The sequence below is a fragment of the Erithacus rubecula genome (assembly GCF_903797595.1).
Source record: "Erithacus rubecula genome assembly, chromosome: 1".
Taxonomy (NCBI): Eukaryota; Metazoa; Chordata; class Aves; order Passeriformes; family Muscicapidae; genus Erithacus; species Erithacus rubecula.
In genome coordinates this window covers 47,703,065-47,719,488 of record NC_136658.1, presented here as the reverse complement: position 1 = coordinate 47,719,488, position 16,424 = coordinate 47,703,065, and the positions used below count along the sequence as shown (strand labels likewise).

Sequence of the window (16,424 nt, the reverse complement as noted above, 5' to 3'; positions counted from 1 at the left end):
TCACCCATTGTGAGGAAGATCAGTCTCAACAGAGCATTTTTTGCAAAGTTTTTTCTATGTGCATTGTAGGATGTTTTTATTAGCTTGAAGGACATTAAGCTGTATTCTTCAGTTTCTAGGGCAACGAAAGCTTCTGCTTTGAACAAGATACACAAGGCTATGCAGTATCATAAAAACTCTGGTGTGTACCTTAGGTTCTACATGGGAACTGATGAGAAAGCTGAAGTTCAGGCCAGGTTGTTTGTTAATTAGCCCTGTTATTTTTGTTTTTCTTAAGTTTTGGTGAGCTGCAGCTAGGTTCATTGTGAACAGTCAAAATTCTTTAAAATCAAATAAATAAAGTCTCTGTAGAACCACAGTTTGTATCAGTATGTAATGCTTGATTCTGCAGACTAGATTGTGGCAGTCAGATTGTCACAGGTGAATTTTGTCACCTAGGCTTGCATTTCAGGGGCCAGATCTGGATAGTGCCAAAAGTTCAGGAGCAGACACTTTTTGGAGTGAAAGGTTTTTACCTCAAGATGGAAGATAAACTGTTTCTTTCACTTGGTTCTGAATGGACAGGACAACATGGTTGTTCCTGAACTCTAATCCTTTGGAAGCTACTAAGAAGGTTTTGAATTAATTGTTAGGCCTAGTCTTGATGACTGTAAAAGTGTAATTTTAATGAGCTAGAGAAAATCCTATTAGAATAAACAAGTTATGCAGTGGAATTTGTATCAGTGATTATAAATTGGTTAAAGTAATATACGAGTGTGTTGGTTTTGAAGAGTGAACTAATACTTTAGAGGACTATAGTCCTCCGTCCATTATAGAATGCATGTGCATTTCACTGTTTTTTGCTATTTTTTCTTTATGCATCCACTGAAAATTTCACTTTTTATAGTTTAAATAAACAAGGATAAAGAGTTTGAAGTTGTCAATAACTTATGCTTGAGCTTTAGTTAATTCTGCAAAATCTGGTTAGTCCATTTTGCTTTCACAATTCTAAGATATATGTCTGTCTTGAGGCCTGTAAGTGTGATTATCACTTCCTCTACATAAATGAATAGCTATGAATATTTATGTGACTTTGTCATTTGTTTCTCAGCCCATTTTCTACGTAAACAAGCATTATGCAACTCAGTTGTGTGCTTGTCTCATCTTCCTCCATTACCTGCCAGTGAGTTTTGAATTCTGCAGTGCAATTAAACTAAATTAAACATTAGGACAAATTCCCAAAGAGATCATGGAAGGCCTGTCCTTGGAAGTTTTCAAGACTGAACTGAGCATGGCTCTGAGAAAGCTGGTTGATATTTCCTGGCTGACCTTGCTCTGAGCAGGGGGTTGGACTGGAGACTTCCCAAGGTCCCTTCCTGCCCAGATCAACATCTGGAACAAATTAGAAATCTAAATAATGATTAAGTTCTGTCAGAATTGTTGGTGGGAAAGACACACTGTCACTGCTGTAGTTATGGATGAAACTGGCACATGCTTAATCCTAATTAGGGACTGGGGAATGGAGGGGGGAAAAGTTGTAGGCAGAAGGAAAAACTGGAGTTTTAGATAGCAGCATTGATAGACTCTGTGAGAAACTAGACCTACCATTGTAGTCATAAATTACTTTACAGACTCTGTGCTTTATAAAAGTCTGGATGCTGTTTCAGCTTTTCCAGAAGGATAATAAACAGTATTTTATTGCACGGATTTTTTTTATTTTTTTTTTTCAACTGAGCTACAGGAATAAACTTTGATTTATCTGAATTGGTACAAATCTCTGTGGTCACTTTCTTTCTCTTCCCTCACCTTTGTCAGTGCTTGCTTGTACAGGAAGTTTACAGATATTACAGTAGTTTATCTAAACATCTGCACATCAAGATATGCTTCTGAAAGACATTTCTTGTGACAAAACATGTATTGATAGATAAAAAGTAGTGCATTTTAGGGCCACTTGTTTGAACACAGCAATGTAGTAACTTTAAACTATGAAACAATTGGAATCCATAAATTTGTGTGATGTGCAAGAGGCTCACATTCCTTTTACAGGTATCTGCATTTTTCATTGCCTTTGCAAAGGGACCTATTCAGTCCCACATCACAAGAACAGGCAGGTTTTATGACCTTGTAGAGTTTTGTACAGAGGAGCAAGGAAGAAGAGAAATCCCTCAATGTCAGCATATGTTTTAAGGTATTGTGAGCCTTTGCAGTTTCTACTCAAGCTGGTGGTGTTGAAGTGAGGTAACAACCTTGACTTTGTCCCCAAAGCTGGTGTTCTCGCTTCAAGGCACACCTAATCCACCAGCTTTATTCTTTCTGCTGACAGGAATCTACCCTAAATACTTGTTCTAAATAGTTGCAAAGAAATCTCAAAATTTTGTGGTGTTACAAAGCTTACTGCTGAGAATAGCTGGGATGCAGGGTGCTTTTTCACTTGAAGAGCAAGCAAAACTGCTACTGCATCCTTCAAGATGTTCAGATTGCCTCCATCACTAAGGATGGAAGACCTCAGAAGTGTTTATGTACCATAGGCAATAGAGGTTAAAGATGACAGCTCTTCTTCAGATGGAGAGCAGAGGTACAGAGTTCAAGGGACTTGCTAGAAATTGCACATGAGGTCTGTAACAGGGTGTGAAACTGAAGCCACATCTTGCATCTCATGTCAGCATTCCTCTTTCTTGATGCTTAATGTTTTCATTCTAAGACATAGGGAGATAAAATTTAATTATAAGTGGCTATGTCTGACAAAAGTGGCCATTTAAAAGAAATGTCTTTTTTTGAGACTTCAGAATATAAATAAAAGATAGATGGTAGTAATTTTATTTTTGGAATCTTCTATATTTTGCACATTTGGTAGGTACTGAAAGCCTTGACATATCCAGTCATGCTCATTATATTGGAATAAACATTAGTACATTAGCATGGATATGGCTTTAAAATATTCAAGGTAAGAAAACTAATGTGGTTATTAAGAATAATTTTTAATTATGGATGCAAAGCTTAAAGATTGAAATGTGAAGCCTAATTTTCAGGATGTTGAGCTATTCCATCTAGTAGCAGTAATTGAAAAAATTTAGATGCTCAGCTTTAATGTCTGGAAATTTTTTGAGCAAGAACTTTTTTCTTATTTAAGCAATGCTTCATAATCTATTAGTAGTTTTCTTGACAAGTAGATTTCTTTCAGTATAAACTGAGTAGAGAGACTAGATTAAATTGGTGCAGCTGTAGGAGTCTCAGATTTATAGGACATTCTGGTTTTCTTGTTGCTTCTAGAAATTAAACAATGGAAAAAGTCAGGTAAAACATTTGCCTTGTATTTACTTGTGGTTGTTGCTTCTTAAGCTAAACCAAGGAGCAGAAAATTCCCATCTGAAAATTCCAGTGTTTCTGAGTTGCTAAATGTGCCAAGCTTTTCAGGATTTCAACAAGATGATGTTGATGCTAGATTGTCTAAGAGGAGGATTTTGATTGGCATAGAGAGGGAACTCAAGGATTAAAATCTTGTTTGGATATGCTCCCAGCAAACCTGCTGCTAAGAAGGTAGATTTTATATATCCCTTAGAGCCTTTTCAGTCTTGATAATAGACTTCAGTGTTAGCTATGAATTTTAATCATGGATACTAGGGAGAAGTGTCCGTTTTAAGGTGAAAAATAACCTTATGTTTGTGAAGGCTGTTGAGCATCTGAAGCTACTTGTGTCATTGGCTCTTTGTCATCCTCAGCACTCAGAAAGCTGTTTTCCTTCACCTGTGCCAGAGGCTGACTTTGAGGGGAACAGATAGTGTCATGGGATGTAGTTTAAACATTCATAGTGTTCTGCAAGCTTAGTGAGAAAACGTCTCCCTAACAATCTTAATGATCAGGATTTTTTTTTTTTTTAGGACTTACTTTAGTGATTAGCAAACCCTTAAGACATGTTGATAGACCTTTGAATTTTCAGATGTTCTTGACATTTTACTTTGAAAAGCTGAAGGTAGGCTCAATCTGTAGTGACTTGCAGAAGCAGGCTGAAAACATGGAAGGAGTTTATTGTTATTCTAGTTCTCTTATGAAATCTTAGATAGGGAAAATCCTCTGTAGATAAGCGTTTTTCTCTGAAGTGAATGGAAATGACCTGTAAAGATCTTTGGTGTCCTTCATACAGAGATGATGTGCATCATCCTGTTAGCTCAATTGCAGCAAGGAAATGTAGGTTTACTGCATGACCTTTGAGTATGTATGGGTTGTGAAAATCCTTGGTTCTTGTCCCTTGGAAGGTCTCAGCTGTAAGCTGCCTGGGAATAATGTGTGCAAGTGATTTGGTTGAAAAGTGCTTATTGTGAAAGTTGGGAAGCAGATATTTATAGTTCTTCTGTATACTGTGGTTGGTTGTTGTTTCTTGGGCTTTGCTTGGAAAGGAACTATTTCCTCTAATTTCCTACAAGCACAGCACCAATGGTGAGCCAAACTGCTAAGTGAAGCCAGCTCTAACACCCACAGAGCTGAATTGGCTTTAAAGTACCTTATTTAGGATGTGGGGTTTATTTCCAGGAAGTTTCATGTACAAGAACAAAGTTTCTGAAGCCTCCTTGAATGTGATACGGTGTGGTGTTATTTATTATTCTAATATTATCCTCCCAAGTTGTTTTGCAATTATTATTTAATTTGCTGTTCTATGAGTAAGTACAATTATCATGACTTTATATACCTTGATCTATCCATCTGGAGAGTTTGTTTTCCCAAAGGCTATGTAAGGAGTTCATGTCAAAGCCTAGAATAAAATGTTAGATCCCAGTCCTGCAATTAGGCCATACACTGTTCTTTATAGCAAACTGATTCATGACTCAGCCATCTAATTGCAGTGGGACTTCCAATAAACTCTTTACCATCTACCCATTTATAAAAATTATTTTAAGACTATTTTTTAGTTGGCAGTTGTTGCTCAAGAAATTAAATCATTACACAATATAGCTTACAAAACTAAATATTAAATGCAATTAATTAGTAAACCAGACTGACTTGTTTGCACCAGAATCGTGGGAGTTTTACAGCTGTTCTGTATGGTATTGCCTGAGAAGCTGTAATAATTTCCTTTAGAGGGAAAAAGTGCTCAAACTTTGCAGAAACCTACCTTTGTTTAGATCTGAGTACCTATTCCTCTGACACATATATACATGTATACAGGTATTGACACATCTTCATTGGTGTCTGTCAAAGGAGTCCATGGAAACATAATTCTGCACAATGACCCCCTAATGGCTGCAGCTTTTAAAGCTACCAAAATATAAAGTATAAGGGTTTGAAAAAAGTGAGATGTCTCCTTTGTTTGAGAGTCTTAAAGTAGTAATAGCTTCAGAAGTGTGTGCGTGTATATATATACATACGTATATATTTTTTTTTTTTCTTGCTGCTCTGGTTAAAGAATTGGTAGCTTCAACAAAGAGTTATGATAGTTTTATCCTTGAAAATTCTGTGGTATTCCTTCCTCTCATCCTGGTGTTTGAGAGGCTCAGAATCAGGCTGGGGAACACTCTGTCCCTTTTCTTATCCTCCATAGCCAATGTGAGTTTTAACTATCAAGGATTCTGCATTAAATATCCAAGTAATTATGTGAAAGGGATTAGAAAAATTCTTGATAGTTACAGTTGGAATATGTTCTTCCTCTAGATGAGGAAACTGCTTGTTCAAGTTATGACAGATTTTACTGCAGGCAGTCAAAGTTTGCAAGTTACATTACAAAAGGATATTTAGTTATATTTAGTGTGAATTTGTAAATAACCTAGTAGATTTAACTGTCATTTCTGGTATTTTATTTCATATTACCTGTAATTCTTTTGCTGTGTATTTTGGCAGGATTCATACCACAAATTTTTTGTGAGACTAAAATGAAGAGTAATTTTTCTACTGACTTTTTGATATTATTTGCATCATTTTCAACACTAATATCATTATCCCTTAAATTAATTTCCTTTTTTAAATACTATCGAATGTGCCAGAAATGCATTTTGAAAAAAAGAGAAAGATGCCCTGTGTGTAGAAGGTAATAAAGGTGATCTAGTACTGGAGACTCCTTTTGATTTTAGTAATAGTTATCCTGTATAGATACCTTTTGTATTTCAGTGGTCCCAGTTTTTATCATATAAAGCTGTAATATGCATCTTTCCAAAAACTTTAACTTGAAGGACTTATGGACTTAAAGGACTTAAACTTGTTATAAAATATTAAGAATACATGATATTATCTTGGTTTGTTTTTATTACACAGAATGATTTGGTTGAAAATATTTGGGTCTGATATGAAGTTCAGGAAAAAATCCTAGAAAAGAGACATCACTTCCATAATGTGAAATTAGAAAAAAGGAACCTGTTTGTACATTTTTCTCTACTGACTGGTACAACTCAGACACACACACACAGTGTAGGGGTACTGGACAATCTGTACTATTGTTTAAGGGAATCAGATTAGTTTATTAGTCTTGGTGTATATTTGGTGGGGTTTTTTTTAAATTCTTGCTGTTTCAATCTAAATTCTTATTATATTTTCACTTTGTCTTTGTTTTTATCTTTATCTGATGACAGTTCTAACCAGAAACTGAGAAGTACCTTGTAAAAGAAGTCAGGTACTGCCCATGTTTTCTGGGTATGATTAGAGGTGGAAAAGCTGTGAGGAAAAAGTCTCTGAAAATCATTCTCATACCATTCACCTTGAAGCTTTTTGAATGTTTTAAGCTGTTATTCAAAGTGTGCATAGTAATCTAAATTCACAGAAATTTGGATGATGTGTGTGCTGCGTGAGGTGAGATAAAATATAGAAATATTTATTGCTTTGTGACATAAAAGGCTGTGTGGTCAGTGGTGCATAACTGGGCCACATAAAACATTTGAAGTTTGTGTATTTATTGATTACAAGTGGCTGTGGTGTCCATCCTCAGAAAAAAAATGAGAGATTTACTGTGGGCTATTGGTCCCAGGTCCCATTAAAGATGAGTTACAGGGTGATTGTTATCACTGAATTTATCTAGAACTGGGAAATCCATGGAGCAATGGCTGTACCTTGCCAGTAGTGGAAACCCCAGATATGATGGCATTTGCCTCTGCACCAGTGTCTTCCACAGGCTATAAATGACTGCAGTCCTGCAGTGCAGATGGCAGTTGCCTCTGCTCAGTACCTGTCATATTGGAGCTAAAGATAGTGAGATCATTTAAACAGTGAAGTACCTTTTTCCTTAATAGTGTTCTGCAAACACGTGTAATTGGTCTTGCAAAAATTTATTCCTGAAGAGTCTTAAAAAGCCAAGCCTTCCCCTGCTACGTTTGAGAGTGTTTCTTACAGGCTCTGCTATATTTGCCCTAGAATACATACTGTGCTGCTTTGATACTGACTAAAGTGGTAGCAATTCTTATTTTCAGGTGGCCCTTGTGCTTCTCATTAGGAATGATCAGTGCTGCTCAAAGCTTTTCAGCCATGCTGGGAAAATTGTATTGTCCTGAGCAGAACTGTGCCACTTTTCCATTGCTAAGGGGGCAGGCAGGGGCAGATGGGCTGCAGCAAAGATGAAACTTATGCCCAGCTCCCATTGAGCTGCTGTCTCACAGATCTGTGATGGGAGCAGCAGCCTGGATTCAGAACTGTAGTGTAGGTGATGGGGGTTTAGCCTCTTTTGCTCTGCTAAAAGTATTTGTAAGTTAGATTCTACTAGAGGAAGGATTTGTGAATTTCTAACTTTTAATTTTTGCTTTTGAATGGAAGGGTTCTGTGTTGGTGCTTGGGCATTGCAAGGTGGCTCCCTCTTTTTTTTTTTTTTTTTTTTTTTTTTTTTTTTTTTTTTTTTTTTTTTTTTTTTAATTTGTTTTTTTCCTTTGTAAAGAACCTATTTTTCTCTTGGGCTACTGAAATCCAACAGGGTGAAAAGCCTGTGAGGAAGAATGTTGTTCTTCCCTTCAGATTTCATTAGAATCATACAATTCCCCCACATCTGAGAAGCTGCCCCTCCCCCTGGTGGCTTGTGCTGCTGCACACCACCTGAGTGGTGGGTGTCCAACATCTGGCTGGTCAAAGCTCTGAGTATCAACTGGAATCTCCAGATGGAGGCAGAAGTTGCCTCCAGTGAGATCAGCAGCTGTAGTAAGGAGGGTATTGAGCAGGGATCTCCCCCATACTAATCAGAAAAAAAAAAAAATTGCCCAGGATACTAAGTGAGGCAGGAAATTCTGGCAGTGCTGAGAGGTGAAGAGTGCAGAGCTAGCTTGAACTTCAGAGCTTGTAGAGTTTGATTTAGTCAAGAGCTAGATTTTTCCACAAAGTGTTACCATAACTCAAAAACTGGGAAGACTCTTAGGACTCTGAATGAAGACACACAGTTCATCATCCTCTTGGTGCTTGGGAGCTGTGACAGAAGTCTGGTCTGGCTCCTTCTGATCAGCTTGGGTCTAGCATGACTGATACTGAGCTGGAGCTCATAAGTCCAGCTCATACCACAGCCAATCTTCTGCACAGTATACGTGGACTGTTTTCCCATCATTTGCTGTATTCTAGGCAGTAGACACTGATTTTTCTATGTAGAATGTTAATTTGTGTGTATTTATTATAGACAGGCATAAGTATATATAAAAATCTAAAATATATGTCACATAGAATATGTATATATATAAAATGTATTTTTGCTGTAAAGTTAACTACTCAAAATCTAGGTAGTGCAGGGATGTATTTGGCAAGAGCAACTTTATTTTTTTTATAAGAAGATAATGAGAACTTTGCAGAAACACTTTCTTACATATTTCAGTATCATATAGTTATTGGTTATTGAGTAAATGTGAATTATAAGGTGAATAAGGCTATTGACTGTAGGATTTCATTTTAGGTGGTGATGGTAGGTAGTGAATCGGGTAAATGCAAGAGAAAAAGCAATACTGAAAATTGCTTCTATCTGTTCCACCTAGTAGTTCCTAGATGGCCCTGTGCAAATAAATTAAATTAGGCTTTTCACATGTTTTCTGTCAGCTCATCAGTTGTTTCTGTTCTTCAGTATGAAGCATCAGGGTTTCCACTGCTCCATTTCCCAGGTGCTGAGTGCTTGTAGCATACAGACTCTCAGATATTTAGTTGCCCAGATTTTATAGGGCTCCTAAACCTTTTAAGCACTTGAATTTTTCAGTGGAACTGACTGTAAGTCTGCAACAAGTGTGTATGTGATACCTTATATGTTTCTCAACAAATCTGAGTGATGTCGCAAAACTCAGAGAGATGATCTTGTGTTTTAATTCTGACTGATCTGTCAGAATGGGCCCTTCTCAAGCACCTGCTTTGAATTTCTGACTTCTACCAGAGGCCAAGCCAGTGGAGAGCGAGAGGAAGTTCAGGACCCTCAGAAATCAAGAAATGCACTGAAGGGTTACCTGATTCCATTTCCACTGAAGTATTTTTTTTCATGCTGTATATCAAATACAATAGGACACATGCATCTGAACAATGAAGATAAGACAGCAATTCAGTATTTCTTTTTATCTGTTGAATGCTGTCCATCTTATGTAATTAGAGACTATGCTATCTTGTGTTTAAATGCAGGAGGACAGATTTCAAGATGCTTGTGTGTATTTTGGTACTTAATTCATGGGAGCTTAGCTCTTGCAAGGGTTCCAAAGATATCATTGTGCTAAACACCACATATCCACAGAATTAGAAAAGGATTGTGTCCCTTCAGATGGTAAAGGAAGGCAGGATAAATGGTAAAAGTGAGGGAAATTCTCTGCAATTATTGATGGCAGCCCTAGAGTATGGATTAAATGACATTCCCTTAGTAAGCAGAGAGGCATAACAAAGTTTAGAATTTTAGCTGCATCTTACAACATACTTGGACAAATTTTTTACACTAGTCTGGTGATGTCAGAGTTGCTGGTGTGGTTTGAGACATTATTGGCCTTTTATCCTTTCAGACTCTGGGGGAGCCCACTGCCCCTGCAGCAGAGGCAGCAGGAACACACAGGTTACCTGTTCCATTGCAGAGTGGTGACAGACAGGGAAACAGGCTATCCCCTCAACCAGCAGAGACAGATGCACCAACACTGCTCTGCTGCCTTGCCTGGCAGGCACAGGGGACGTGTGGGAGGGATGAAGAAGGAGTAATAGGTGGTTTAAGGAGGGTGCCATCTTCAGCTGCTTCAGGTGGCAGCTGTGTCTTTGGTCTGTCCACAGTTCAGCCTTACTCCAGTGATTTGACTCAAAGCAATACTACTACAATAACATGAAGGAGAAAATCAGGTTTAAGTTAAAAAGGCACCACCTTCTTGCTTATCTTAGCTGAGAAGTCTCTGGTTTGTGTGTTAAAAAGTCATAATTGGTTTTTCTCTCAGTCCTAGTTGCTTTTGTGACAAAACCTGTGTAAGAGTATTTTGGGAAAAGGCCCAGTGTTTTCTTCTTTCTTTTCTTTTTTATGGCAAATATGTAAATTTAAAACCTGATGGAACACTTAGTTGCATGTCTGAAGAAAGGTTTATGAATGTGAAGACAGAAAAAAAAAAACCCAGGCATTTCAATTTTGTAAAAAAATTTGGCAAGGATCCCTTCACACGGAGGTGCAAAGAAACAAATTCCTTCACAGCTGTATGATCTGTTGTGCTGTCCAAGTTGATTATGAAGCAGGACTGTGATAGTGCTGCCTGGAACTTAATTGTGATTTTTTACATCATTTCACATAATTTTTACATAATTTCACATCATTTTTGGCATAATGATGTGAATATGCAAGGGAGAGATATACATTCTGCATTAACTAATATGTGTTTTTATGTAACAGTACTTCTGTACTTGAAGTGGGCTACATTTCCTGAAATTTGGAATTGAATTACTGGCCCTATGGTTTTGTCTCATTTATTGCTACCCAGAGAGTTCTGTGTTTATTGACCAAAAGGACTCTCTTGAAAGGGAGAACATTGCATCATTATCCCAAGCAGGAGTTACAAAATACCTTTTTAGAGAGAAGGAGGGTGTAATCTTGAAGGGAGGGTCTTACACATGGAGATTGCAAACAGAGAAAATAGTATATTCTTCATTTTTGTGGTGTGAAAGTATTCCTGGCATATTTCCTGGAGGGAAGGAAAATTCAGAGCAGGAAGATTTTTGTACAGCTCTGAAAGCTCTGAGAGGAACAAGATGTGCAACAAATTGCTAGAATGTGAAATATGCAGTTTTTCAAATGTAAAATTTTAAAATAATTCAAATGTCTCTTTCCTATTGGGTCTGTATTGCTTGCAAATAGATTTTCTTTTTCTTTTTTTTTTTACTTTAAGAATGTTGCAAATTTTAAAAATATAATTATTGTTGTTGTTTTTGTTTTTAAACTGTAGGTATGAGAAGGTGCCAGTAATTCTGGTTGGTAATAAAGTGGACCTGGAAAGTGAGAGAGAAGTATCATTGAGTGAAGGCAGAGCCTTAGCTGAAGAATGGGGCTGCCCCTTTATGGAGACCTCTGCTAAAAGTAAAACAATGGTGGATGAGCTCTTTGCGGAAATTGTTAGACAAATGAACTATGCAGCACAGCCAGACAAAGATGATCCATGCTGTTCTGCATGTAATATACAATAGCATTAAAAATGACCTAACCTGGACTTAATTTGCAGAAATTTTGTAAGGTGGTAAAACTGTCTACTTCACTTCCTGGTTTGTGGATCACTTGAAATACATCTGTAGTGAAGTAGCAACATTAACTCAGAGCTGAGCATTGAAAGTCAATCACTGACTCTGAATATAATTGGGTTAAATGACCACATCTCACCCGTTTTTTCCCTTTGAGCACCTGCAATTTTATGGCACAGTCAGTTGATCTACAGGGTCGTTCCAGTCGAACGTACGTGTGTTGTTATGTCAGACAGCAACAACAGCAACTGTTTCCCAAGAGGACAGAATCCTTTTGGAAATGGAAGATGAGAGCAGTGGAGAGGATATCTCTGAAGACCTTTCACAACAAGCATAAGCATGAAAAGAAGAGCCATGTCTTTTGGTGTCTGATTGCCACGCTTCAGAATGGGCACTATCACATGTGGCTGAGTTTGTTCAGTCAGTTATGTTGATTTCACCAGAACTTCTGACAGTGTTGGAGGAAAAGGCTACCAGAGATCCATATAGTTTGGATTCTTTTCAAAATCAATGCTATTATTTCTACACTTTATCCCACATCTTGAAATAGAAAACATTGAATCAGTGTGTGAAATGAAAGGCAAGATCTGGAAACAAGTGACGGGTGAAGAAACAGTCTGGCATTGGAATGTTTTAAATCTTTCATTTTGCTGCTCAAAAATGGAGGATCGCTTCAGGTTTTGGTCTACAAAAAGCCAAACAAACCCTCTGTTTACAAAGCAGGAAGCATCTTTATTTTCACTTTACTGAACCAGGAGGAAGCAACTGTGATGAAAAAAAAATTTGCTGAGCCTTACTAACAAGGAACACTTTAATAGATTAACTAGTACCATCTTGTAAGGAAAATTAAGCCATGTTTCATCCATATGTTCCCTTCTGCAGAAGCCTCGTGGGACAGTATGAACATCCTGCATTTTTAAGTTTGTTAAAGACAACAGTTTTTCTTGCCTTTAAGGGCTACATTCTCTGGTGTGATCCCAAACTAACCTTTGAAAATCCAGTTTGCTATTTGATAGCTTTAATGTTGAAAACTTAAATTGAATAACCATGTGAAATCATTTGGTTCAGAGGTGAAATAGTTAGAGTTGTAATTCTTTAGGTGAGTGTGGAAATGGCTCTTTAATTGCCTGACACACTATTCAAAGGTTGCCCCAATTATTGGAGTGTTTAATGGTGGGAGCAAATATTTTATTTGGAAAGGATGCTCGAGCTCTGACTTGCTAGTTTCATAGCAGTGAAGTATTTATCATTTGCATGACTAATGGCACAGAAATACCTATTTCAAAGTCTTACAATCAAAAGTATAGAAAAGTTTTCAATCGCAATGTTTAGATTTTAAATGCTGGAGAGGTTGTCTTGAGCTGGATCTTTTATAGGTAAAATTGGCCATAAAAATACAGTCACTGAGCCTGTGGTCTAAATAACACCATGCGTTTATTAGTTTTTAAATCTTGTGCAGTAACAGTGTAGTTCCTTGTGTTTAAATGAGTGAAAATAGGGGTGCTGGGCTGTGTGTGTGTGTGTGTGTTGAGTGTGTATGTGTGTGTGTATATGGCCCTTAGAAATGCTGTAATTGGAGTTAGGTTCGAGAGTTTTGCCTCCATCTGCAGAACTTCCTAAAAGCGCTCTCATCTGCCACAAAGGACACTGGAGTAGAAAACACTTTGCTGATTTCCACACATAAATGTCCTTAACATTTTGAATTATAGTTCACTGGATGATAACTAAAGAAAATCATATTCACAGAAGAGAACTGGCCAAGTCTGCCCTTAATCTTTCAACACCTTTCCACTACCAGTGTGACAAAGGGCATTAGATGTCACAGAGCATTAAGCCTTACTAGAACATAAATGTAGCCCATTTCCCATTTACTTTGCAGAACTTTTGTTACTGTATTTTGTTCTCTTAGGGAGATAGGCACACTGTTTATTTCTGGCATCTGAATGCCCATTTTGGGTGCTCTGAATCGCCCTCCTAGAGGCACCTACCTCTTTCCATTGACTGTATAGCAAACTTAGGCTAACTTTAGTCCTCCAGGTCACGCAACTCACAAGCCTAAACTAGATGGTATGAATGTTCTCTTACCACCCCCTGCCTGCCCATTGTGTCAGCTGCCATGCTTAAACAAGATGTGAGATGTTGGATTAATGATATTTCAGGGTTTCAAATATCTGGGTTGGGAAGCGGTTAATCAAGCAGCACAATCCATCCGTAAAACAGCTTGTCAGTGTGAGATCCACTGCGTAAGCACTCGAGAAAGAAAAACCACAAAAAACAAACCCCAGAAAACAAACCAAAGCCAAATTTCAAGCTGAGTTGGAAATGCATGTTATGTGAGGTTATTTACAGAGATGTTAAAAATCTTACCTCACAGATTGTTCATCAACCAAGAAAATGGCATGAAGTAGAGTATGAACAGCCTAACGTGAAGTTCATAATATAAAGCAGATGGGCTTTAAATATAGGAAAAATTGCACAGTAAATTTTTAGCAGAAAATATTAAAGATAATATCTCCCAGTTCTGTTTCTTCATTGCACTCTTACATTTTCAAAAGCATAGGCCATATGTAAGCTACCATGCAACCTGGCTGGGGGGGCAAAGTGTAAGTGTTGTTTTTCATTGTATAGTTCTGAGGAAGTAGTTATGCACTATTTGTATTTCCACTAATGTGAAGATAGTGGAGCTTGAATCAATGACAGTTGCACTCGACAGATTTTTCAAATTATAGGGGTAGCAGAGTGGGAGGTGGGTGAGCCACACGGCAGCTGCGTGGCTTCTCTGCAGGAATCACTGGTCTTGGGTCACTGTTTCATTTGTACCCTGATAGGATTACCAATTATAGCATTTGAAAGTTTCTTATAACATGCCTTAAAATATTATGATTTGTTCCAAAGACCCACTTTTCCTTTGGCTGTTCTTGTAGAGCTTTGTACTTTTCTACAAAGACAGCATTTCTCCAGTTTTGTTGGTTTATTTTTAAAAAGTTGCAACTTTTATTCTTTTGAGCTATGATAGTGAGAGCAACTGTTTCCTCTTTCCCTTAAAAATACACACAAAAATATTCAAAGCAAACAAACGAGAATCAGATAAAGAGTATTAAATATAACTTGCATTGGATTTTGTTTGGGTTTTTTCTGTTGTGCCCGTCCCCCTGCCCACCCCTTCAGAGCATCAAAAAAATAAATTTGGTGACATTTTCTGTTCTGATTCTAGCCTCTCCCTAACCCCAATGCTACAGTTGCCATTACTTTTCTGTGGGAAAAACTACTGGTATTTGCTTTCCTGTATAGAATGTTATCTAAAAATGTCAGCCATTTGGTTGGGGGGTTTTGTGCATGTTTGTTTTTAATTTTTTTTTTTTTTTTTTTACCAGTGTGCCATCAAGCACTGGTTAGGCTTTAATTGTGAAACTCCGCAACAAAAGCAAATGTTTGACAACTGCAGGAGGCTTTTATCTGCATTGTTGTGCATCTGTTAATTCTTGATCAGGGTTTGAAGAAAGACTGAAGTGGATTCTGGAGTCAGACTTAACGCTGTTGATTTGGAGTTTCCTAGGGGTGAATTAATGTATTTCACAGTTAATTGTTGAGCTCTAATACAACTGGCAACTTAAAATGGGGCAAGAGTTTGTTTTGTAACAATGTCAGTTGTTTAAACCTTGATGTTTCAAATAAAACAAGAATTGTACATAGAACTCAATGCAAACTCAGCAGTTGTATTTGGAGTTAAATTATTTTAACAAATAAATTTATTTAATGAAATCTTCCTTGTATTTTCTGTATTGTTCATTTTGGTTTCATCAAAATTTCGTCCAGAGCTGATGAGGGTGCCCAGTAATTTGAAACAACACTGTCAACTATATTCAGTTCAGCTAAGTATTTTCTGCCAAAATGCTCTTCTGGTACAAATTAAGTAGCAATAAGTAAAAATCAAATATAATTTATTTTGGATAGAGGATGTTGGAGTCTAAGGTATAAGCTTGATAAAGATGAATAGCAATGGAGGGGGCGTTTTCTGTTCACTTTTTTTAGTGGGATGCACACTGACAACAATCAGTAATACTCAGTATTTGATAAGATACGCCTCTTACTATGGCAAGAGAATAGTAGTATATTATTATTACTACTACAATATATTTTATTTATAATATATATATTATATTGTAAATATATAATAATATGTTTCATATGTAAAAAATTAAATTCCAAACTTGTTCAATATATGATATAATTAATATGCAGAACTATTTTTATAGCACTGAGACTGCAAAGGGTTAAAGAAGGATTGTTTATTATATCAGCTGTTCAATTGATGAGTGTTTGAAGGCTTTCAGCACCACACAAAAGGAGTTAGTGTTAAAAGAACTTCAAATACAATTAGTGCTGCAGAGATTTATAAATGAACAGTTGAGCTAATGCTAACAGGATTATTCTAGGTAATTGACACTGATCAGCAGTTACAATTTTGCCATGCCAGTATCACTAAAATACCCTATTTTCAGTAATGATGGCTGCTTGGTAGTCTCTTGTTTTCATGTCATGCATGCCTTAAGGAGCAAGAAGCCTGAGGCTGGCACATCTTAAAAGCTTTTAGTTCTATGGATCATATAGAAGGCTGACACATGCTGCTAATTGCATGTTTTTGATTTACCCATTCATTCTGTAAATCAGTTCCAAGGGAACTTTTGCTGCTGGGTTCTTCCAGTCCTATTAGCTTAGTAATATCCTTTTGTTTTGCCCAAGAAGATACCTATAGAGAGGTTACAGGAATTCATTGGGCTGTTCTGAACAGTTAAAAAATGTAAATGTGTAACACGCTCTTTTCAAATAACTGAACA

The 16,424-nt window shown here is 37.1% G+C and overlaps 1 protein-coding gene across 1 annotated transcript in view; it reads left to right on the top strand.

The window, feature by feature from the left end:
• The window catches only part of RAP2A (RAP2A, member of RAS oncogene family), a 30,699-nt gene extending 15,346 nt beyond the window's left edge, over positions 1-15,353 (top strand). The window contains exon 2 of the mRNA XM_079307098.1: positions 11,298-15,353. Coding sequence (XP_079163224.1) covers positions 11,298-11,535 — 238 coding nt within the window. The 3' untranslated portion in view covers positions 11,536-15,353. The remainder of the gene's footprint in view (positions 1-11,297) is intronic.
• The last annotated feature ends 1,071 nt before the right edge of the window (positions 15,354-16,424 follow it).